Raw genomic sequence first — 25,589 nt, forward strand, 5'->3', positions numbered from 1 at the left:
GAATGGAGAACAGATCCATCTGTGCAACCTCTCCCTTTCTCCTTCATTGATGAGTTATTCCAGAAGGTCCAGTGCTCCCCAGTGTCAATCCAGAGTCAGCAATAAATGCAAACCGGTCACGTTTGATCTTCTTGTTGTAATATTTGGGGCAAATGGGGCATGGACTCAGCCTCTTGCACATCTGCAAAGCACTTGCCAATCTCCTGGGTGCAATGGCCCAAAGTAAGTGAAACATTTATGCAGAATTTACGAGATTCCCAAGTAGCTGGTCTGGATGCTGGCCAACGAAGGAGGATTTCATTGGGAAACGCCAGTTGGAAAACCAAGCGGAAATGTCCCACGTTTAACAGCCTCCACTTCAATCACTCCTCATAGCTCCAGGGCAGCCCTTCCTTGCCAAGTTTCCATGGCTTTCTTACCATGCAGCCATCAGAGTGAAACCTTGGCAGCTCTGGGCTAACCCAGGACTGACTCCTGGATCCAACGCCAGTAACCTGGAAGCCCTGAGCATCCTGGCTCCAGAAAGGATTTTCTTGTGCTCCAAGGCTTTCCTGCTACAAGTATGTTAATTTGGAGGACTTTAAGACACTCCAGATACCCAGATTCTTAAATTCCAAGGATTGCAGCATTTCCATTGCCTGAACTCCTGTGTGGCTCAGGCCAGGGAAAGCCCAGGGAATGTACTTAGCCAAGGACTTTGCACTTTCTGTACCCGTGGCTGTGGAAAAAGGAGGAAAGGGGAAGAGGAGAGAGGAGGCTGTCCCACAGTGCAGATCCATCTAGTGGTGATTGACAGGTGCCATGGTTGTCTCCATGCTTTAACAAGAGTTTTGATGTCAGCTCTAGTTGTTGGGTTCCTAGGAATCCCTTTTAGACAACGATGTGCACTGGAGGTTTTATGAATATTTTTTTTTAATTCATAGTTCCTTAGAAATGTTCATTAATTTTTTTATTGTTGTTGGGAGTTTTTTGAAAGAAAACAAATATCAAGCACTGAAATTTCCCACAAACCATGCATCTGAATTTCCAGGTAGCTCCGTTCCTGAGCATGGATTGACATGTTCTGCAAGAGAAGTCTTAATAATCCCATTTTGTCAGATTAAAATCATGGTGATTTGGGCCACTGGCTTTGTGAAATTGTAAATGATTTGGGATGGGAAATGTCTTAAAAGATGATCTTGTCCCTCCCTTCACCTCAGGTCAGAGAAAATAGATGTATAAAGTGAGCATGTGGTGGAGTACTTCTGTTATATGGGATTTTCTGGCTGTCCTGGTGTTATGAAACTGGTTCCAGTGTGCAAAGCTGCTTTTGCTGCTTCATGTAATCCAGGCAGAATCTGCACCACTACAAGTCACTTCTTAATGGGTTATCACTGAGGGAAAAGCTCTTCCACCCTAGAGCAGTGCAAGTATAGAGTGTTGACATAAATTCACCCAACATCCAATTCCTGATTAATACTTCAGCCTTTGCTGCCTCTTTCCCAACAGCCCCATAGCCCCAGTCTCGTAAGTGACTTTCTTCATCCCAGACTCCCATACACACAACACACACATCCTCACCCTTCCAACTGTCTACGAATGTAACTGGGGTCCCTGGAGCCTATCCCTGTTTTAAATGGATGTGCCACTATCAAGGAAGGACTCTGAGCTGACATTCCCATTTCTTTACCAGACCAGATTGACATGCCAGTCTTTTCCTTAGTCCATGTTTTTCCCTACGCATGGATAAGGCCATGTCTGTTCAACAGCTTGCAGCTTTGCTTTCCAGATTTTATTTGGATCCAGGATCACTCCAGGCTCTATTTCATGCCTGGCAAGGAGCTCCTCCTTTCCTGCTTGGACATGGACTTAAAGGTATTAGGCAGGGTATTGATATTTTGTAGCTACTTTCAAGAGGTATTAAACATGTTATCAGACATGGCCAAGCACAACCCAGCTAATCTGAGCCTTCAAGTGGGGAGGACAGTAGAAAAAGATCCAACTAGAAAAACTCATCCCTAGAAATTTGTCATTGGGCAACCACACAGCTATGTGCATTTTGGAACTAAATAAGCCCCACGTTCATGGAAAAGCCATCGGTGGAGTGGAGTGATTTGGGCCTTCCAAGTGTAACAGGAGGATCCAAAAACACTCAGGGGTGCAAGGGAAAGCATCACCTCCAGATATCCAAGGTTAAAGGCAGAAGTGCCAAGCCTCAAATACTCTCTGATTTGCTGCCCATATGCAGGAACAGGAGCCCAGACACCTTTTTTCTTCACCCTGACACGCACAGAGGCACATCCAGGTTTTAGGAGATTGGTTCAGTTAGAAAAGCAATATTTTTTAAATAGCAGAAGAGTTGTGTGGCTGCATGTAGCAATCACTGCCCTGTTCCCAGCTACCTTGGGTCATGCACTCTGGAATTCAGACCACAGCATCTCACTGATGCTGTGTGGCCTGATAAATAATTGGGAGTAGCATCCACTGGCATGTACAAGGGGAAGAGCTGGGATCAGGGGACTTACGTGCTCTCCTCAAGAGTCAGATGGCAGAAGGTCACTGTGTGTGTCATCAGGCTTAGCCCAACACCCAGGTACACTGGGAATAAACTGCATTTATTAAGGCACTCCCCAGCAGTGGTGGCTTGGGGACAGCATGGACACATGGCCAGGCCAGGCTTTGCAAAGCCCCTCAGAGCTGCAGCTGGCTCCTCAGCTCTGCAGTCTGTGTGTGGTTTCTCACAACCTCATGTATCCCCTTTCCAGCCATCCAGGATGAGCCTGGCACTGCAGCTCCAGCTGCAGAGCTGGCACTGCTGAATGTGTGTTTGCTGGCCTGCAGTGCTTGTGAAGATATTTCCTGAAAACGAGATGTCTCTTTCTCTCCTAGCCTTGTGCTGACATCCTTCCCATGGACGTCAGTCTCAGGTCCCAGGCACTGCTTTTCCACCTTCTCATTCAGGCTTTCAGCCCATCTCTTCTCTATCCCATAATTGGCATCCTGGCCAATTCATCGGAGATATATTTTTATTTTATTGTTTTCTGAATATCAGTTTTATTTTGGAAAGTGGAGCAGCTCCAGCTCTCCAGTCTGACTGAGGAGAGCAGCCAGGTTTTGCAAGGACCATCCCTCAAGGATTTCTCTCAGCACCTTGCAGCGAGAGGTCCAGGGGACATTCACCCCAACCAAGTCACAGAGGAGAACACCTCAGGGAGAGGGATCCTGTGGAGGGAATGGAGAAACAAAGTGATCCCCTGTTCCGGTTTGGGCAAATTTAGAAATATATCCTCTGAGAGAAAGCAGGTCACAACCAGCCCTCCCCCACCAGGTTTGGGGAAAAAAAATAAATAAATTTTCCTCAAAGGAAAGTGAAAGAGATAAAAACTATTTATTTAACAAACACACAGGAAAAGGATAATGATGCTAAATAATAAAACCTCACGCTCTGCTGAGAGAAACCTGGGAAAATTTCAGAGTCCTTCCATAGATCTCTCTCCCCCTCCTTGGAGCTGGGACGGGGTGCTGGGCCCACCTCCAGGGCCAAGGCCTCGGTGGAAATTCCTCCCGATGTATTCTGATGTTGAAACTGCCCAGCAGAGAAAAAGGAAAAGAAAAAACCAAGTCCCAGGAAGACAAAAGTTCAACTCTCCGAAGGAAAAGGAGATGAGAAAAAAAAACTGCTGAAAGCTGACTGGAAAGAAAAGCAAGCCGGGTGCTTCCCTTCCCGCCCGCTCTCCTGCCACAGCTGAAAAAAAAGTCTCTATCTCTGTGTGACCTTGAATAAGCTGCAAACTGCTTTGAAAAAGTTTTGCTCAGGTTTTCCTTCCCCCTCTCAGGCTCAGTTTAAAGGCATAGAAAGGCACAAAAATTATTTTCTGGGCATAGGGCAGCGATATGGGATACACATCATAAAGTCACCCCAAGACATCCCCTACCCACCAGCACGAGAGGCAATGCTGGTGATGGGAGCACTGGGATGGAAAACCTCCCAGCTCCCAGGGCTCGTACTTGCAGGACTCCAATGCCACTGGCAGAGTTTGCCAACTGCTTGCAGGCAGGACTGCCCTGGGTATGATTTTCCTCTTTGGGGCATGGCCAGGGATGAGTGTGTGTCCTTTGGCACCTGTCCCCATGAGAGTGAGATGTCACCACAGGGAGGAAAGCACAGGAGAGGGTCACTGGCAGATGCTGTTTGCTTGCCCCTCCAGGGAACAGGGAATATTTTGATGGGGATCTTCAAACAGTGTCCCCAGATTAAGCATTAGGTGTAATAAGAAGGGAGATGTTTATTTATAATAAGCCTTTTTGGTTGTTTGAGGGCTTTTACTTCTCTTAATCTTGGTTGTACATATTCTCTGCTGGACTGAGAGGTGGAAAATCAGGAAAGGTGTGTTATTAGAAAAGCTCTTTTTCATGAGGTTTTCCATCAATACATCTGATTTTCCAGCTCCTTGGTGGGGTCCTTACAACCACTCCAAGGTTACAAGGCTGCATCAGCAGTCAGATATCCAACAGCACAAGGACACCCCAGGCTGCTCCCCACAGCTGTTCCCAGAGCTGCAGAGCAGTTTTAGCATCTCATAAGATCATCACAGAATACTTTGGGTTGGAAGAGACCTCATACATCATCTTGTTCCACCCCCCTGCCATGGGCAGGGACACCTTCCACTATCCCAGGTTGCTCCAAGCCCTGTCCAGCCTGGCCTGGACACTTCCAGGAATCCACGGGCAGCCACAGCTTCTCTGGGCAACCTGTGCCAGGGCCTCCCCACCCTCACAGGGACGAATTTCTTCCCAATATCCAATCTACCCTCAACGTCACACATTGATTTCCTCAGCAGCACAAAAAAAATGGAGCTTTAATGTTGCTGGGACCTGAATGACTGCTCCCAGCTGGCTCGGGGCTCTGCTCATGGCATTCACAAGGTCCTTGCAGACCTTGACATCTGTGTCAGCAAGCTGCAGCAGCTTTCTTTGAGAGGCAGGGCCCAGAAAGGCCTCTGCAGTTCTTGTTTCTTCCCAGCTTTGTTTGCTCTGGGTAATTACTGGCACACCAAAGGATATTAGCTCTGGACATGAGAGCGCGGAGAGACTGGCCGCTCTCAAATATCAACAGTGTAGTTCATTGTAATTAATTAAATGCTGACATGATCCCCAACAAGCAAAACCTTCATTATACTCAAATTAAACCCCCTGACACAGATGCTTGACTCACTGTCAGCGCCTCCAAGTGCAATCCAAATGCATAGAATGCAGACATCACAGCACACGTGTGGAACACAGGGAAAGATCTTACAGCAGGGAATAAAGGTCACTGCTATTCCTAATTACAGCAGTTTCTGGAGCAGACAAGCAGTTTCTTAAATAGTTCTTGCCCTTATCATGTCTGAAGTTCTCTGTGTCAGGATACTTTTTACAACTCTTTTATATTCAAGACCTACCACGTTTTGAGATGGAGTTTGCAAGGTTTGAAGGGACTGCTCCGACTGTCTGCAGTGATTCACGGACACCTGCAGCCCTAAGCAGCTCATTCAATATTTTTTTCAACCCCCCCATAACACAAAGAAAAGTTTTCTCCCTGGAGAGACACTCAGCATTAACTCAGGACTGCAAATAATGGAGAATCCCTGCCTCCATTACACTTTTCCTAGTTGTTTTATATCCTTGCTATTACAAATGACTGCTTTCTTCCCAGAGTAAATTTATCTAGCTAGAACTTCAAGGCATTAAATTTTTTCCACCATTCTTGGCTAAGTTAAAGATATGTTTGCTGTCAGAAACAACTTCTCCTGCATTTCACCACAAAGCGTGAGCAAATCACTTCAATTTCTCCTGCATAATGCAAATACATGAAGACTCTTTAATCTCTTGGTCTAAGCCGAGTTTTCCAGACCTTTGTGTTGCCTCGTAGAGCTCCTCAGAGCATCTTCTGTCTCCTTGGCTTCTTTTCTGCTCTGTGGGCACAGAAAAGGGACGTGATTTTCCATATGAGTAACCTCTGTTTTTCAGTCTTTCTTGATCTGGTTCATCTGTTCCCGTTCTTGGCTTTTTTATGATCTGAGCATGAGGTATTATGGTTAATTCTCTATGACATCTTGCTCCTAGGTGGATCACACCTGTCTTTTTGCCAACAGCCTTGACAGCCATTCTGTGGGGGAGGTGACTGTAAGAGCAAGTCATCAACTTGTTCCTGGAAGGAAAAACATTCCTCCAACGAATCATTGAACCAAAATATTCCCACGTGCTACTGCTGAGGGTGAGCACAAATACTGACCCAGAACTGACATTATTGCTGATATATGCAGTACTGGGGTTGATGCTGGGAACCTTCATGTTCAGAAGGTATTTCCATGCTTAATGCCCATGAGTTTAATGAGAGACAGTTCAGCGTGTAACTGCCTTTAAAATCTGTGCCATAACCTTTATGTTAGGGATCAGCTTCACACAGTACCACAAGATATTTAATTACAAACAGGTTGGTAATATTGAAGAAGCAGGTCACTGGTGTTGTCTGAGACAGATGGCTTCAGTTGCCAGGGGATTTGCTCTTTTCAGTGCTTTGGATATCTGGAGGCAATTTTTAGGGGATCTGCATTGAAGGAAACAAGAGTAGAGTCTCCTTACCCAGCTTTAAATTCATCACACAAAGACAGGACTGAACAACTCTGATGAAAGATCTTCTGACCAAGACACCCTGGGGATCCACTGGGATCCCCACAGACTCCCCTGTGTCCCCCAGAATCCCCCCAGCTTTTAGACAGTGCTGCTGGTGGAAATGCACAAGCAAGCCATTTACACGTGATGTTATTTTTTTCACTTGAAATAAAAACCCATCAAAGTCTCTTAAGAGGGAGGTGGCAAGTCAGGAGCTAGTTGGTGAGGATGGAAAAAAAGAGAGGATAATAATTTCCTGGGATGGTTCCTTTCTTGATAAGGGTTGTCCACAAAAGCAGCACTTTCTCAAGGAGGGGTTGAAAGCCTACCTAGAGTCACTTGCCTGGAATGAGAAGTAAATATGCAAAATTAGTATATCCAGGAGCCAAAGGCCATATCAAGGCAGGGGGAGTACCCTATGAGCCATGTCTGATATTTCTGAGCAGTGAGTGAAGAGCAAGGGAAGCAAAGAGACCTCTTTATCCAACGAAAAGGTGGAAGAGAGGCAGACAGAATCTCATGGGAGGTACTCAAAGTGCCACGAAAATGGAATGCAAATCTTCATCCCTTCCCTTCAGGTTCAGAAATGAAAAAATAAATAGGGATAGGGCTGAGATGGAGCAGGAAGCATGTCAGTGGAGAGAGAGTCTCATTACCATAATGAGACACTTTGAGACACTCATCTCTCCTCAGCAGAGATCCCACTGCCCTCTTCAGGCATTTAAACCAGGCAAACACAGCATGTTTTTTGCATTCCCTCACCTGAAATACCTCCTTAAAACTCCCTGTGGCTGTAAAGCTTTAACAAAACCACCATGATGGGATGGTTGGTCTGCTCCCACATTTCTTGGTCCTTCTCATCATGGTCTCTGTGCTTGTCCCAGGCTCAGCTCTATGGATAAGACAACCAGGCACCCAATTTTTGCCTCTTGTGTCAAAATATATGGCTTAAGAGTGTCACAGCTGAATAACCAGATAAGAGCAACCTGCTCTAGTGGTGGCATCCCTGCCCATGGCACGGGGTTGGAGTGAGATGATCTTTAAGGTGCCTTCCAACCCAAACCATTCCACGATTCTGTGGTCACATCAGACAGATAACATGACCTTCCCTGTGGAGATGAGGGAAAGGACTGAGTAAGAGGGGTCCTTCACAGGCAATCAGTGTAGCATTTTAAAGGAGAATTCATCCCTTCAAGCTAAAGGCTTCAGGAACTGTTGGGAGTCATGAGGATGTTGTTATCTCACCACTCCTGATATATCTTTGGAGCTCAGTTCCACTTAGCCATTGTTTTCGAAGAGAGAGAGGAAAACGTCTCTTTTTGATGTGCAGTGTTTTTAGAGCTTCATATCAGCTGTAAAATGTCTTTCAGGGCTGGGGAGAGACAGACCAACTCTTTGCTATCTCCCCTGAATATTTCCAGGTTGGGGGAAAAGACGGAAATATGGTTTGGGGTTTTAAGTTTCCCTTCTTATCGCAGGAAAAAACATAAAGAAAGAGAAAGTGAGCGATGAGAAACTGGGTTTTTCCATGCAAGCTAAAGCCAAAAGGGCTGTGCCTTGGAGCCGAGTGCGGAAACAGGGCAGGCGTTGGAGGATTTTCCCCTCCAAGCCTGAAAAGAAATAAGAAGCTGGCTGGCTGGTCTTGAATAACCCCTCCTGAGCCTGCGAAACCAGTCACAATTTTTCATCAGAGCTGAAAATATCCACCTCCCCCATCCTTTTTTTCCCCCCACCCTTTCCTCCGTGACGCCATGGCACCAGGCCTGGCGGTGTGGCTCTCCGGAGGATGCTGTCCAGCATCCATCAGAGCTGGCAGTGCTGGGAGGGGACACGGGCTGCAGTGCCAGGCTTCAGGCCGGTGACATCCTGTCTGCCCAGTTCTGATACAAACAGAAAAGCCCTCGGGGCTGGCACAGTGGAACCGCGCTGAGGAAGCTCCCACACTTCCCCTCAATTCCGTGTTTTCCCAACATTGACATCCCAGTGCTGGTGAGTTTTGCCCAGCTTTCCCAGCCATCAGCCACCACAGCGACCCTCTCACTGTAGGATCCGATTTTCAGACCAGTGGTGTCACCTGTGTTCAGGTCCTGGAAACACTCACCCGCCCCAGGTGAGTTCTGCTCACCCTGACCCTCAAATTGAAGTGAGGACTTTTGTGTTTTGCTCTGGGTACAAATTTTTTTCCTGAGTTGGGTTGGTCCCAATGAAAAATTGCCTTTTTCCTCTGTGCAGCTTGGATCTGGGCTCGCTGTACATAAAATGCCATGTATTCCCAGCAGGATTCAGCCCTTCCAAGGCCTGCCCTGCAGCCAAATCTGATCTACATATTTACGAGCTCGTAAACAGGACGGGGCGGGTGAGTTCACATTCTTAGAAAACCAAGTGCAGAGAAAAGAACTTCTGAGTTGGAAAAACAAAGAGTAGTCTTGGGCCCGACCCAGCAAACACAGTGGTTTTTCCAAGACTTGGATGGCCTGCTTGAGAATCATTCCTCTCCATTCCTTTTCTACTGGATTTCCCAAGCTTACCTTTTCATTTGGGAAAAAATGCATATTCCCAATGTTTCTGAGCAGAGTGGAGGAGGCAGCTTGATAGAAAAGGGACATTTTATCTTGGAGGTGAGTGGAAGGCAGACTTGTGTTTGCAGAAGCCACCAAGGAACAACAGTTCCTTGCAAAGGGAAGTTTAAGGAAGGTTTTAAAAGGAGTTGCACAGCAGAAGGAAGCTGGAGGGCTCACCACGAAGCACCACTGTCAATAAGTGCAAGGAGTAGTCTGGAACAGTAATTCCCCAACCATGCTCCCCAGATCTTGGCAGTCCACGAAGGCTTGGTAAATGGTTCATGGAAAACTAGAGTTTCAAGGAAAGCTAGCTCCATAAGGGAGCCAGCCAGCAAAAAATTTGAGGTTTAACAGTTTTTCATAGAATCATGGGATGGGTTGGGTTGGAAGGGACCTTAAAGATCTCATTCTAGTCCTGGCTATGGGCAGGGACACATTCCACTATCCCAGATTGCTCCAAGCCCTGTCCAACCTGGCCTTGGACACTTCCAGGGACGGGGATGGAGAGAAGCCACAGCTTCTCTGAGCAAGTGGTTCCAGAGCCTCCTCACCCTCTGAGCAAAGAATTTCTTCCTGGTAACTCATCTAAATCCCTCTTCTTTCAGTTCAAGAACATTTCCCCTCGTCTTACCACTGCCCATGTAAAATCAATGCCTATAGTTGGATTTTTTGCCCATGAGACCTTCTACCCATGACTTTTTCCTGTTGACATGGCAGCAAGTCAGCTTGTCTGTAAATGTTTCCCTTCCCCAAGCTGGTCACCCTGGCTGTGCTTCCTGGAGGTGTGCTCTGATGCCATCAGGCATTGAAGAGATTCCCGGGCTCAGACACAGCACGAGCTCAGGATGCTCCAGTTTGGAGAATGGAGAGCCCCGGGAATGCTCCTCTCTGAGCGAGCTCTGCACTGCCCTGCAGGGAGCTTAGCAGCCCCACAAGGCCATTGTGTTCATTCAGATCCCAAGCCAAATGAAAATTTTCTTTTAAAGGCTGCCCTGAGCATGTTTCTTCTGGTGAACCATCCAGACACGAATCTCTGCCGTGCTCACTCCAACATCAGCCCATGGATTCCAGTCTCCTTCCTGCTCAGACAGCAGGACAAGAGCTCTTGACATGCAGCTCGGTTGCCCAAGCTCGGTTTCCTTCTCTCGGGAGACTCTTTTTTTTTTTATTCATTTGCATCCAGTAAATAAGAACCTTCCTGATATCTCCCTTTGGATTTGCCAGACTGGTCAATCTTGGCCTTTTTTTCCCCCCTAATTTTATTTATGTCCTTTTGCTGAGTCTCATGGTTCTAAGATTTGTTTTAAAGTCCCCTTTGGGGCTGGAGTCAGGATATTATTTGTGAATCAAGGAACAGGCAGTTGGACACATATATATCTTTCCCAAGCATAAGGAACACTGCAAAAATATTACCTTTAAGAGAGTCTGTACTAAAAGTCAGATGTCAAACGCCTACATCTTTGTCTTCCTTTTAATTCTGTGATTAATTTCAAAGTCCATCTTCCTGTTGACCATGCTTTACTGAGTGTTCTCTGTGTCCTGAATCTGCTGCCCAGCCATTCTTCTTGGAGGATGAACCAACAGCTAAAAAGACTATTGCAGGGCAGGGCAGTGTTGAAGTGAGTTAATGGGCAGCTTGGTTTGAGGGCGTGGCTTGGAATTAGATGGTCTTCAAGGTCCTTTTCAAACCAAACCATTCTGTGATTCTCTCACAAAAGCACTGCTTTAACCATTTAAAAGATTTATTACAGAGTTTGGTTTGCAGTATCCAAGCCCAGATCTGGTTTCAGAATCTCTCTCCCTTTTCTCTGCCTCATCCTGCCTGAGCAGAGTCCACAGAGCTTCTGTTAAAAATCAAGAAGCAGGAAAAACTCATGGAATCACAGAATACCAGGTTAGAAGGGACCTGAAGGACCATCTGGTCCAACTTTTCTTGTGAAAAGCACAGTCTAGACAAGATGGTCCAACACCATGTCCAGCGGAATCTTAAAAGTGGAATCCACCACTTCCCTGGGGAAATTGTTCCAATGGCTGATAGTTGTCATGGTTAAAAATTATGTGCAATGGGAATATGCCCAGGAGTGACTTGTACCCATGACCCCTCATCTTTTCCAGGTGACTCCTTGTAAGAAAAGAGTTACAAATCGTTTGTAACTACACAGTGATAAAACCTCCCCCCCAGACTTCTTTTCTCAAGAACTTAGCAAGCTCGGTTCTCTGAGCCTTTCCTCACATGGCAGCTTCCCAGTGCTTGGATCATCTTCCTGACCACTCTCCAGCTTGCTCACATCTCTTTTACCTGATGGGGATCAAAACTGAACACAGTGAGTGGAGTAGCACAATTCCTTCTTCATCTCTGCTGGTGATGCCTGTGTTGATGCAGGTGTTCCTGCAGGGTGGCCCTCGCTTCTGGTGTCCGCTTCCTCATTCTGTTTGGTATCACCAGGAAAATTCAACAGGATACACCTGATCCCATCATCCAGGTTGCTGATAGAGATTTTAAACAGCATTGGGAGCGATATCGATCCCACTAGTGACAAGTTGCCTGTTTGGGAAGAACCTTTTTGCCACCTCTCCCAGGGTGTGCCCTGTCAGCCAGTTCCCCACCCACTTGTCCAGACCAGAGTGCGCCAGTTTCTCCAGGAAACTGTGGAAAACCATATGGAAAACCTTGGAGAAATCCAGTCAGACAAGATGCACCACTCAGAGATTCTTTTGATGGTACCCACTGTGTGCTGCTGGTACAGTTTCTCCTCACAGACCTTGGTATCAACCCCTTTGCAGCAGCAGGCCACAATTCCTGAGTTATTCCTTTGTTTAAAGCATGACTTTCTTCTTTAGATATCCCTCATGAAAGACGGAGTGTGGTGTATTCCTTTCAGAGCAAGAAGGTTTTGTGCATGGGACATCCAGGTCCTTGTAAGGAGGATGCAATGGATGAAACGACCTTTTGGAGATTTGCTGCTGCTGTTTTCAGCTACGAGTCCCCAAATGAAGGGTCAGTGCTTTGAGATGACCTAACTCTGGCCTTCTAGTACCTGAAGGGAGTGTATGAGAAAGATGGAAAGGGACTATTTACAAGATCGTGGAATGACAGGAAAAGGGGGATGGATTAACATTGAAAAAGAGCAGGTTTAGATTAGATATTTTTAAAAATTCTTCCCTTTGAGGGTGGGGAGGCCCTGGCAAAGGGTGCCCAGAGAAGCTGTGGCTGCCCCTGGATCCCTGGAAGTGTCCAAGGCCAGGTTGGATGGGGCTTGGAGCAACGTGGGGTAGTGGGAGGTATCCCTGCCCATGGCAGGGTGCGGAATTTAAATGATCCTTATGTCTCTTTCAACACAAACCGTTCCCTGATTGTATGATTGAACCTTCTTTGGGCCCCCTCACCTGTCTATAATCATATCACAAAAGCACATTTCCAATGATATCCAGCAAATTACAAGTTTAACTACAATCAAACTAACTAAGAGCAGCTATACTGTCAAAAAGAAAAAAAAAATGTGGGGGAAAAAAAAAAGAGGGAAAAGAAAGCCAGTTTATGATCTCAAGCCCCCAGAGCAAGAGCTGTAGAGCAGAGCAGAGTAGACTAAGTACTTTATAGGATCTTGCCCAGAGCCTGTCTTGTGCCCCATGCAGTGCTCCCGTGGTCCTACCACATAATTCCTGTCTTGTGAAGATTGGGACGTCTGGCAGAGCAGGAGGTGCTGTGTGGGAGCCCACCAGGGTGGATCTGCAGTGTGGAGCAGAAGCTTTGCATTCCAGGCCCTGTGATGTGGCACCAGGGCATATGGAGGTAGTTAAGGGAGCAGAGTCTGCTGGGGCAGTATTGGGGGGCTGCAAAGTCAACTCTTTATGTTCTTTTGAGGATGGGCTCTGGAGTGAATTGTTCCCTGGACCAAATTCATCTGGAGGGGTCTGGCTGGGCCACGCTAAGCAAATTAGCACTATTCACAATCTTTGAAATGACTTGTGAGGTTTCTGTCAGGGAACAGTGTAGGTGAACCTGTGTGGCTCCTCACTTCACCTTCCACTGGTGAAATTCTTCCAGTGATCAAAGCCCTGTCCTCCACAGGGGAGAAACTGGTGTATGGAAAGCTTTGGCAGCTTCTCAGAGAGGATCAGACCACCAGGTGATCATGATATTCAGTGTGAAATCAATCAGGCATAACCTTGGATGCCCGTGATGTGGTTGCCCTTGAGCCAGGAGTCTGAGTCCAGCCATCTGAAACCTGGTGTGATCCATCTACCTGGTACACTTACACTCAGGATGAGATGGATCACTCCACTCTCACCACAAAATCTGCCCTCTCAGCTATTGACTGTAAGAGGAGCCCCAGGACCTGCTCAGATGCCTGAACTCAGGTGTTTCACACAAGAGCCATGCTTTTCAGGAAGTGTGATGCCTCAGAAACATCCTCAAAGCAATTACTCCCACCAGTGGTCCAAATTCCTAGGACAACTCTGAGAAAATCTCCAATATTTGAGGGGAATAAAGGGCAATTTTGGTCAAAATCCTACTGATGTGCAGCACCTTAGAGAAAAGTTTTGGGGACATCACTAGGACCATACTCCTAAATGTTCGGAGACAGGTTTGGGGGCCATGAATTTGACAGTGAATGGGCAGTACAAGGCTCTGGTGCATTATCCTCCTCTTGCTGACACACAAACCACACTCAAATCTCAAATTTGGGAGCCTTCTTGAAAGTGTTGGTGTTTTTCAGAGCTCTTGACTGGTTTCTCCTCCCTTTGCAATCTCCCCACCACTGCCAGACATAAGTTTCCCTGATCTCCATCACACCCAAAGCTTCCCTCCCTCCCCACAGGGACCCCACACACCAGGTTTGCACACCCCACCACGGGCTTTGGCATGGTCAGGGGCTCTCCAGGAGCATCTCTCCAACCATGACCTGGAACACAACACTGCCTAGAAGGTCTGCAATGGTCAGGAGAGTGGTGGCTTCTCCCTGCTTCTCTTTGGGCCACACCAGGATGCAGAAGTTGGACACATAGGCAGCAGAGAGACATGCAGGCAGCTCATTGGGGCTTTCATTGGGAAGCTGCTGCTTATCTGTGACATTGTTTATGGGATCAGCTGGAGGGCTGACAGGCCTGAGGAATTCCACCCGATATCCCAGTGCCATCATCCTCCAGGGAAAACGCTTGAGTGGCTGTGAACATGCTGTCCTCCTCCCCAGGCTAAGCAGCTCTTGGATCCATCCTAGGAGGGCAGTGAACTCCCTCATCACTCCAAAAAACACCAAGGAGGTGTTAACCCTCTAGGGACCCTGATATGCCTACGAATACCCAGTGGAGGTGGTTAATAGAGGAGGAGGAGAAGGTCGGGAAAGACCAGTCAGAATCTGAGTCCCACACACTGGGAGAAATCCTTGCTGAAATCCAGCCCATCCTCCCATAGCTTGGCAGCTGCATCACGGAGATTGTCCATCATGAGGGCCTGGGAAGGAGCTGGCAAAGAGACATGCAAGCTGGGTATTGAGCAGAAAGGGGCGGTTCATGATTACTTTGGACCAGATTTAATTCATTTACTTCGTGAGAGTCAGAAAAAAAGAAGGAAGAGAGTGAGAGTCAATTTAGGTTGGATACAAGGAAAAGGGCTTTTAATATGAGGGTGGGGAGGCCCTGGCACAGGGTGCCCAGAGAAGCTGTGGCTGCCCCTGGATCCCTGGAAGTGTTCAAGGCCAGGCTGGACGGGACTTGGAGGAACCTGGGATAGTGGGAGGTCTGGAATGAAATGAGCTTTATGATCACTCCCAACCCAAACCATTCCATGATTCTCTGACTTCCTTTGGCCAGGAGGACCCACAGTGAGCAGCTGTGGTACCTCCTGTGCCAGGGCTTTTTCTCTACCAGCTGCAATTCTCTGGACTTGCTGCTCTGATACATCCCCAGGGAGTCCTCAATCCTCTCCCAAACTTTTGATGCCACATTCAGGAGATGCTCAAGCAATGGGACACCTGTCCCCACCACAATCCTAATCCTATCTATGGATTTCTGGAGCTTCCCAACTCAAAAACAGAGCAGTTTGCACACTGGTAATGGTTTTTTTAATTTTCCATGAGTTTGGCCAATCAGTTTTTACCATTCATAGCCTGCTGCTTGCAGGGACATCCACAGCTGAGCAACCTGCTGTGAGATGAACCACGTCCTCTTCTTAGCTGCTCACCTGCCACTTCCTGTGGAAGGTGTCACTTTCCCTCTCCTGTGATGACACCTATAAGGTCCAGCTCTCCAAAACCTATTTTTTTGCAAGCCCATTCCTGATACAAAGTTCACACCAAGCAACAGCAACCTTTATCGGTGTTGAACAGTCCTGCTGGTCCTTGCATTTCAAATTTCATGGCGGGACAGCACTGGGACATGACTTTGTCCCTTTGTTTTTCCGATCTGCTCTTGTGTCTGCAGCGTTTCTGTGCCACGGACTATTCAGGACATGCTGCAAAGCCGGGACCTTTTAGAACAAAGATGCTTTTGCCAGCTAAGCCTGCTCATGGATTCTGCCTGTACACTGGGAGCCAGGGCCAGAATTTAGATTGGACTGGCTCCATTTGCATTGGTGCATTTTTCTTTTTTCTTGTTTTGCTTTATTTTTTTGAGCGGTGAACACTGGGACCAGCAACTCTCTGAACAATCCAAGTGATATCACCTTCCAGTGAGTCATGGGGAGGGCAGGGTGGGGAAAGGCAGGCAAGGAAAAATCATGAGATTGTGTTAGCTCGAACAAGCTAAAAAAAACGGGATATGTGTTTGGATATGTGAAGAGGAGATTGCATCCACTGCCACCCATCACAGAGCATCACAGTTTTGGGAAGCATCCCCACGGCTCCAGAGATTTTTACCTGCCTGGTTTTCCCCAAATATGACCAGGGTGACATTAACTAGGAATAAAAAAATACAAGTATGAGCACGTACTTTATTGGCTCAGTTTTTGCACCACCAAAAAAGTGAAGTTCAATTTTCAGATCGTATTTAGTCTGTAGCTTCAGTCACTTCGCAAGGTTCAAACAGGCTTTTCCTGAGCTCACCTGCAGCATTCTTAATTTCTGAATGGTCCTGAGGATAATTATTTAGAATTACAATAGGACGTACAGCCCTTGCCCTGATCCAGCTCTATCAGATTCAGATTTTGCAAGACGTGGGATGATCTTTTATAAAATGATGGAAGGAATAAAGTCCCCAAATGGCCTGTTAAGAGCTCATTATTATTATTATTATTACTATTATTATTATAAATTTTGATGGATGTCCCCGAATTGGGTGTCACCATCTCCTCCTCCCTCATCCCATGAGGTGTTGAGCTGGATGCCCAGGAGAGGTGTCCAGAGGGCTGATTTTGAGTGCATAGCAAAAACTCCTCTTTAAACAAGACCACGTTTCCCTGCTGGATTGTGACACAGATCCGACAGAAATTGTTCTTCCTGTTCTTTGATGCTGCCTGTCCTCGCTTTGATGCTTTTGGGGCCAGATCACCAAAAATTGCTCTTACACCGAGATAACAGACTGAAGTGCTGGTGCATCACTCTGTGTTGCTGTTCCTGTTCTTTCACTCACATCCTCTATTTCTGGACCTTGGACACATCCTTCTGTGTTTCCTGAGCTCTTCAAATGTCCATCACTCAGTACTGACTTTGACTTATTTATATAGGAAATGTTACAAAGCCCAGCCCAAAACCCTCAAAGTGTTGTTGTGTATTCGTGTATATGAAAGCAAAAGCTGATTTCTTCAGTTTTTTACACATTCCCTAAAAAAGACCCCTCAAATCCTCTTATGTGCAGCCTCTCAGTGCCCATCAGAAGATTCTGATGCTCCAACATGTGCAGAGCAGCTGTTCTGGGGACTCCCTGCCTAGTTCTGTTCATCCCAGGGCAAGGAAATGAGGAAACTGTGGATGCACTCAGGACACGTCCCTTCCAAGGGCCATGCTTATTTGCATGGTAATGAGGATGGTAATGGGCCCCTTGTCTTCATATGTACACAAGGTTCTCACTGGGTGAAAACCAGCCAAAGCTGAAATTCAGAGGATTCATAGCTTCTTTTCCTTTTCAATTTGTGTTTTCTATCTGGATGCAAAAGACAAAGCACGTAGTACAGAAACTGCATTGTGCACTGAACTGCTAAACACCAGATAGAAATTATTATTTTAGCAACCATCAGGCTGTTTAGGCAAGCACCAATCTCTTAAGTAGCCTGGCTCAAGCAGTAATTACCAGTTGAATTTAAAAAGAGACCCTTCTTTTTATTTGCTTTGTTACCATAGTTTTTTGTTTTCGTTTCCTCTCTCTTGAAGCTAAAAAATGCTCCATAGAGCTGCAGCTCCTCTGAGAACCCAGAGCATGCTACAAACAGGGTTCACAGCAGCACTGTGAAGAGTTCATGGTAATTAACCCTTTCTCCAGTGGGGAAACTGAGGCAGGAAACCACTCCCTGACAAGGGAATGAACAGGATTATACGTTCAGTGAAGTCCTTCACCTGCCTTGGTCCCATTCCTGGATGCATCCATGGTACCTGTAGGTCCAGGGGGGTGGGTTGGGGGCACTGTGAAAAAGGGCATGGTCAAAGCCATGGTGGGATGAAGAATGGAGGAGATGCTACGTGGAAGGCAAAGGGGGATGGCCCCAGCACCACTGGGGTGTTCAAAGCTCCTGGCTGTCGCTCAGGGAGGTGTTTCTGATGGGGTTGAAATCAAATCTGGTGATTCCAGCAGCCCAGAACCAACCCGTAAAACCTCAGCACTGTCCCCAAGAGAAGAAACTCCTTTAATCTAAAACAGCCAAGGTGGGGTCATTCCCTCTATGCAACTGAGCCCTGTGTTAAGGGAGCCAACAGGGAAGATGGAGAGAGACTGTTTATGAGGGCCTGGAGTGATGTGACAATGGGGAATGGCTTCAAACTGCCAGAGAGCAGGGTTAGATGGGATATTGGGAAGAAATTCTTCCCTGTGAGGGTGGGGAGGCCCTGGCATAGGGTGCCCAGAGAAGCTGTGGCTGCTCCTGGTTCCCTGGAAGTGTCCAAGGCCAGGTTGGAGAAGGCTTGGAGTAACCTGGGATAGTGGAAGATGTCCCTGCCCAGGGGGATGGTCCTGGATGGTCTTTCAGGTCCCTTCCCACCCAAACCATTCCATGATTCCATGATCATTGCTCCATCCAAAGCCACTGACTGCACCACCAGCAGCTGCTCATTAAGCTGCAAATGCTTTCATTTCCAGGAAGGCCCTGAGTCTTCCCAGCACAGAGATGTCAGTCCTGCTCACTCTCCTTATTCCATGCCCCCTTCGGCACACACTGACAGCCAGCCTCAGCTCCAGCTCACCTTGGGTGGGCCTTCAGCAGATATTTAGGCTGCTTTCCCTGCCCAACCACCATAAAATGCTAGGATCTGTCTGCCTTCTCCCACATCCCCGTGATGGAGCTGCCCACGTACCTAATGTTGAGTCTGGCTGAAATTTCTCCACTTTTTAGGGATGGGTGTATGAAAGCTTTGCTGGAACCAGTTCTCTGAGTTTCCTGGAGGATGGTTTTCCTCCAGCAAACAGCCTGGGGAGCTTTTATGCAGTGTCAGTCACAAATTCCTGGCTCCTGGCACCTGTTTTACTGTTTTGACATCAGGCTTAGGAGTGCAGGGGAAAATAAAAATGATATCTGGAGTTAATGTTATTTACTAAAATACAAATTAATGCTCAGTCACATGGTGGCACGATTTGTCATCCAGAGTTAAATTAAAAGAAATTAAGGCTGAGTCAGAAAGTTATTTCAGATCCAAGTGGGGAATGCTGTGTCGAGGCCATGTGGGAGCAACACTGACATCTTCTGGCTTGAAAACAAACCTCCAGCCTTTTCACCAAGAAAACCCCAGGGAAACTCTGCAAAAACCTAAGGAGGGGCCAGGTGCACAAAAGCGCTTTAAAGAATCAAGGACAAGCTTTGGGGCAGTGGATATTATGTGAGCCCACTTTAACAGCTCCCCTTAGCATCACCACAAAATCTGAACGGAGGGTGTGTGACACTGATGACCCAAAATACGTGTGAGGAGGAGGTGAAGGGGTGTTGTTCTTCTCTCAGTGCAGGTGGCAGGGCTGTATCCATACTTTTATGCTGAAGTCTGTAAGTCTGGAGGTGACAAATTACCTGAAAGTCACATTCCACTAGGCCAGGTTGCTCCATGCCCCATCCAGCCTGGCCTTGGACACTTCCAGGGGTGAGGAGATACAGTTTCTCTGGGAAACCAGAGAAATGTTCCAGGGTCTCACCACCACCACACCTTCAGAATCACTTTTCTACACACCTCACCTCCCCTAGATTGGATTGACCACCACCCTTATCGCCTTACTCTGCCACACCCTTCCCCTTCCTCTAACCAAGTTTCTTTTAATCTCTTCCAAGGTTCTTTCTTCCCATCCCTGAAGCCCTCCGAAATCGTCTTCAAGATCATCTTCTGGCTGGGATACTTCAACAGCTGCGTGAACCCCATCATCTACCCGTGCTCGAGCAAGGAGTTCAAGCGCGCGTTCATCCGGCTGCTCAAGTGCCAGTGCCACCGGCGGAGACGGCCCATCTGGAGGGTCTACGACCACCACTGGAGAGGGGCCTCCATCAACAGCTCAGTGCAGGACTCAGAGACAGACCTAAGGCCCAGGATTAACACCCTGAACAGCTCCTTCATATTTAACTCCTCCTTCCAGGAGAGAGCCAGTAAGAGGCGAACGCTCAGCTTCAAGGGCTGGAAAATGCTCACCCCTTTCCAGAAACCAGCATCCACCCAGCTGAAGGAGAAGATGAACAGCCTTTCTAACAAAATCCGGGGTGGCTCCAGCAAAGGGGGGGTGACAGCCACCTACAAGACAGAGGTGGAGTCTGTCTCGATCGGGATCCCTCATGATTTCACGGAAACCATCGACTACCAAACCCATGACTTAACAGACTGCTGTGGGCTGAGAGAAACAGATATTTGAAGCCTCTGGGGCAGCTGTCGATGGTTTCTTTAGAGGTATCCAGCAGAAACATGGAGGGATACCACCTGTGGGTCTGTCAGGCAGGCTGGAAGCAGCAATCAGGTATTAAATGCAGTTGCCCAAAGGTTATCCAAGCATCCCCCACGTGGAGCTCAGCCCCTTCTGTGGGATTATGGGTTCCTCAAATTAGAGCCAATGGCATATCCCACTCTAACGAGCCACAGCAGGAGGGGGAGGTCTGTCAAGACCCATCAAGGCAAGAGCTATCTCCTCCCATGGATGGTGGTCTTTGGCTTTGGAAGAAGCTGTGCAATTAAGGGAAACCAGGATGTCTCCTTTGCCTTAAAAACACCACCGTGAAATCTAACGGAAAGATTGAATCCCAAAAGTTGCCAACCCTGCCTTAGTACATGTGGTCATGTTTCCATCCAGAGGCAGCATCCAGGAAGGACACTGCCCAGCAGTAGCTGGCAGCTGATCCTTTATGTGGTGGGTTGGGAGCTTGTAGGTCCTGAACAGGAGCTCCAGACGAGGCCTTGGCTTTGGAGGGAGAGCAGACTCGGGTGTTCCCAAGCAGGGTGGAGGGATCCCAACTCTCAGTCATCATCTCTGCAGTGGCCACAGCTTTGCCCCTTCCACATCACCTGGTTTTAGGCCAGAGGAGTATTCCAGGTGTGTACACTGCTGCCAAGGGGTGTACAGGTCTCTCTCCTCTCATTCCATCCTGTGAACCGTTTCCCCGTTCACTTTCCAGTGAAACACTTGCAATCCACCTTGCTTTAGTGAACATCCATCTGTGACACACAGAGAAACCAGCTCCTTTAGGTGTCAATCATCCCCAATCTTTCCTGTCCCCTTTTTGCTCTCGTTGTTTCTCTCAAAAAACGCAGGATAAAAATGCATCCCAGGGGCTTCACTCAGGACAAGAGGAAATGGCCTCAAGTTGTGCCAGGGAACATTTAGGCTGGATACTAGGAAGAATTTCTTCACTCAAAGGGCAGTCAGGGACTGGACCAGGCTTCCCAGGGCAGTGGTGGAGTCACCATCCCTGAAAATGTTCAAAAGACATGAGGATGTGGCACTTGGGGACATGGTTTAGTGGTGAATGTGGTGGTGCTGGGTTAGTGGTTGGATTCGATGATCCAAGAGGTCTTTTCCAACCTTAATGATTCTGTGATGCAGGTCCTCAGCCAGCCTGTGCTGTGGCTCAGGAAAGGTGGGGTGGCTGAGTTCGGAAATTTGCATTTCTACTGCCCATAGAGTCCAAGCTGAAGTGGAGCTGAGGTGCAGTTGGAGCTCCCTTGAGTAGAGGGATCTTCTCCCCAGGAAGGGTCACACTCATGACCCTTCTCCCAAGGGGCTTCCCACATGCCTGATACATCAAACCTTTGGTGGCTGCCAACAATTGCCTTGGTTTTGTCCACTAACATGGTCAAAAGTAATGACAATAAAGGTGTGGTTTTTCCCTGCTCACAGAGTGTGAGCACCTCTCAGGAGGGCACTGCGGGTTCCTCTGGGAAACTCAAGGAGCTGAAGCCATGACAAGCCCACCTTGGCCAGTCAGCTCACAAAATGGTCACCCAAACTCTACTTGGCCATGGACTGCAGGCACTGGTTCAAAATTCAGAGTGGTTTGATCAAATTTCAGATAATGAGCCCCAAGGAGCGACCATCAGGTTCAGCCATTAGCAGGAGACACGTAGGTGATGGAGGCAAAGGACGGATCTGAAGTGAGGTGCCTCAAGCCAGGGAACTAAAGAACAGGAATGTGAACACCTGAGGGGTGGAAACACGGCACTGAATGTGTCCTGGGTGGAACCTGCTCCACATCAGCACTGCCCCTCGAACCCATGAGGAATCTTTCGTGAAAGTGCCTGCAGCACATCCAGCTCATCCCACTAAGGGTGGCTGCCAAAGGAAGATGAAAGGCGACCAGGCACAGCAGGGAAAATGTCACCTTTCTTTCTGATATTCTGGTTTGCTTTAAAGGGAAACAAAACAGGAGGGAAGTTGGACTTTCTCATTTTTTACTCTTTTGTGCAGTGCATATTGAGACAGGATACTGGAGTTGGCCCTGTCTCAACACCCTTTACTTGATGCAGGACTCCAAACTGGACCAATTATTGCACAAATACCAGCAGATTTTGTCCAGATATTTTCCTGCCAGCAGCAAATCCCAGCACTTACACTGAACTCAGACTCACAACTACCTGCATGTTCTCCTGCATCTGCAAAACCAGCCTGAGGCTGCCAGCTCTGCCCTACCAAAGCAGGGAACTTCCCAACACCCCGTGGGACCTTCTGTGGGGAAATATATATTTTTCTCCCCTGTTTCTTTGGCTTTGAAGGGAAGTGAGACCTTACAGTGATGATGGGGCAACATGAAAAGTCATTTTGTAGTGTAAGGACTGCAGCTGCCACTGTTTCCTGGGTGTTTTTGGGATCCTGGTGGGAGGCACTGGGAATGCGGCAGAGAAGGGACAAGGGAGAGTACAGTCCATGAATGCATCCATGACCAGACAGACAGACAGACATGCACACGTCACTGTGTTTATATATATGTGCCATTCCCAAAATACCAGGCATTCTCCTACAAATGGGCAAACATCCCTCTATAAATGAAGATTTAGCAAATGTTAGCAAGCAGTGCATTCCCATAAACGAGTTGGCATTGTTGCTTATACTTCTCCCTGATCTTTTCAATACACTTTTTTCTTTTTTCCTTTTTTTTTTCCAATACTGAAATATTTACATTTACAGCCTCCAGCCCCTTGAAAGCTTTGCCAGAAGGGGAAAAAAAAGATTAGTCTGGAGGTTTGCTGCCTCTCCATCCCAAGTCTTTACAGACCTAAAAGGGAGAAAACAAAGTATGTTTAAGCACAGACAGAACACACACACAAAAATGCCCAAATTCTGGCTCAGTTACTCACTGTATTTGATCTGGCCCCAAAAGATGCCCTGGAAGGTGCTGTAGGAAAGCCTTGAGCTCTGCTGTGCTGCATTCAGGCAAAATACTTGGTTTTCACCCCAAAATTTCATTTGGCATCTTGCATCAGAAGCAGTGCCAGGACTGGACTCTGAGGCTGCTCATGCAGAGCTTCATTTAGAGGAGACAGGGCTGTCTTTGCTGGCAGGGAGGAAGGAAAATCTTGTATGAAATATCACCTGAGTATCTGAAATTGAGCATTTCTCCTTGAATGCCTTAATTTCCAAGCTGCCCCAAGTTTGGAAAAACGGGCTCAGACTTTCAGGACGTAAATTCAGTCCGATCCCACAGACTTCCCTGAATCCACAAGGGTGTGACCAGCGGAGGGAGTGGCCCTGTTCCTGCAAATTTGCCAGGCAGGCCATTTCCCAAAGCACCTGCACCTCGGTTATTTGTCAGATCCCACCTCATTGCACTGGCTCCGTGTCACAATTGCATTGTCAGACCTTGCTGCTCCAAGGAACCAAGAGCTGAGGGTGGAAAATGAGTTTTTCTGTCACTGGGCTCTCCCAAGTCCACGAGGGAAGGAAAGTCCCCATCAGCCTGAGCTGGGCTGCAGTTGGGTTGCATTACTATTGTTTACAGTGTGTATATAAGTGTACATTTTCTTTAGCAGAACATTGGAATTTTTTATGTATAGATTTTTATTTTTCAGCCCCAGATGTATTTATTAGCCAGAGTATTTCTGTTTTGTGTTTCGGGTTCTGCCAGATTGATGTAAGCTCTATGAAACAGAATGCACATATTTTTGTTTGTTTGTACCAAATACATGCACAAACCTGTCTAAAACATTGCTGTGAATTGTTGCTGTGTCTGATTTTTTAAACAAGGGTTTTAGGGGATGAAGGAGGAAGGAAGAAAAACCTGAAAATTATCCACTCTTGCTTATTTCTCAATTTTTTTTTTTTTTTTTTTTTTTTGCAGTTTCACAAGGATAATCTTTCTCACATGGAAGAATTTATGATAAATGCAAGTCAGGAGAGGACACTCTCAGTTTCTTGACACATAGGGATGAAGGTGTTGCACCAGCCACATCTAGAGTGAAGGTTTAAATTGGATATTGGGTAGAAATCCTTCCCTGTGAGGGTGGTGGGGCCCTGGCACAGGGTGCCCAGAGAAGCTGTGGCTGCCCCTGGACCACTGGAAGTGTCCAAGGCCAGGTTGGACGGGGCTTGGAGCAGCCTGGGACAGTGGAAGATGTCCCTGCCCATGGCAGGGGGTGGGAATGAAATGATCTTTAAGATTCCTTCCCACCCAAACCATTCTGGGATTCTTATATATATGATGCATATCTGAGACAGGAAAGGGAAAGGTGAAAGAGAAAATCAAAAGGAGATACAACATGAAAACACTGGATCAATATTTGATAGCAGTCAGAGGTGAAAATTACTTTGGGGAATTTGGGGGAAGAAATGGAGAATGGAAGAGATGGAGAATGACCTTGAAAATACCTTTGCATCTCTGAATACATCTGTGACATCCATGGAATTTGACTGCTGTTTGCTTTTCTGATTCATCAGCTCAAGAAGGATAGACTGGACTTAGAATGGACCAAAGTTACAGGATAGCTTCCATCCAAAGAACATTGAAATCAAAGGGCACTCTGATGACTGAGAATTCAGGTCTGTAAAACCAGGAGTGGTGGGGAGAAGACAAGTAGTGAATGAGTGTTCACTGCCTCTCATTGTACAAGACCTAAGTGATATCATACCCAATTATCAAAATGAACAGAGCGAGGTAATTCTTCACACGGCTCATTTTTGAACAGTGGAACTCATCACCACGAGATACTGAGTCTGTCTGTAGGGGTTAGGAGAGCAATTAGGTGCCTTGGTGACAGATAAACTCATCAAGGGCTGTTGGAAATGTTTATATAATCTCTGAGCTGAGAAACCCCTGAAGCTGCAATTGCTGTCAGTTGGGAGGATATTTCAAGGGATATTTCACTGTTGGCTTTTTCTTTCCCTCTATTCCTCTGAAGTTTCCCTGGTCAGAGAGGGGACTCAGCTAGAATGACTCAGGCTCTGGGAAGGTCCAGCCTTCTCTGTGTCCCCTTCCTCCATGCCACAGTTGTATCCTGCATTTCCCTGCCCATAGGCAAAAATGAGAAAAAAAAAATGGAAAACTCAAGTTTAGTCCCAAATGCATATTCAGTCATCAAGGTCACAGGATTTGGCCATCCCTGTGTGCCAGTTCCTGCTGGGAAATTTCTTTCGCCACCCAGAAATTGAAAACCATCCCCTCAATAAACTGACTTTTACAATCTTTTCACAGGACAGGGATTGTAGCTGGGACTGGGAGCTGCCTGGAGGTTTCCCAAGAAACTTCAGCAATCCTGTGAAAAAGTTTCAATTTTTGTTTCCACTTTCAGACCCCTAAGGGTCCCTCCCTGGAGACTCACATCACACAGAGTGACACTAAGGTCACTGACAAGTAGGTTT

At 47.1% G+C, this 25,589-nt stretch overlaps 1 protein-coding gene across 1 annotated transcript in view; it reads left to right on the forward strand.

Moving 5' to 3' along the window:
• The window catches only part of ADRA1D (adrenoceptor alpha 1D), a 41,245-nt gene extending 17,296 nt beyond the window's left edge, over positions 1-23,949 (forward strand). Inside the window, exon 2 of the mRNA XM_042053518.1 lies at positions 19,594-23,949. Coding sequence (XP_041909452.1) covers positions 19,594-20,162 — 569 coding nt within the window. The 3' untranslated portion in view covers positions 20,163-23,949. The remainder of the gene's footprint in view (positions 1-19,593) is intronic.
• The last annotated feature ends 1,640 nt before the right edge of the window (positions 23,950-25,589 follow it).

Source organism: Corvus kubaryi, unplaced genomic scaffold (genome assembly GCF_017639235.1).
Source record: "Corvus kubaryi isolate FWS band 111438036 unplaced genomic scaffold, C.kubaryi_AGA036_p1.0 split1-131, whole genome shotgun sequence".
NCBI lineage: Eukaryota > Metazoa > Chordata > Aves > Passeriformes > Corvidae > Corvus > Corvus kubaryi.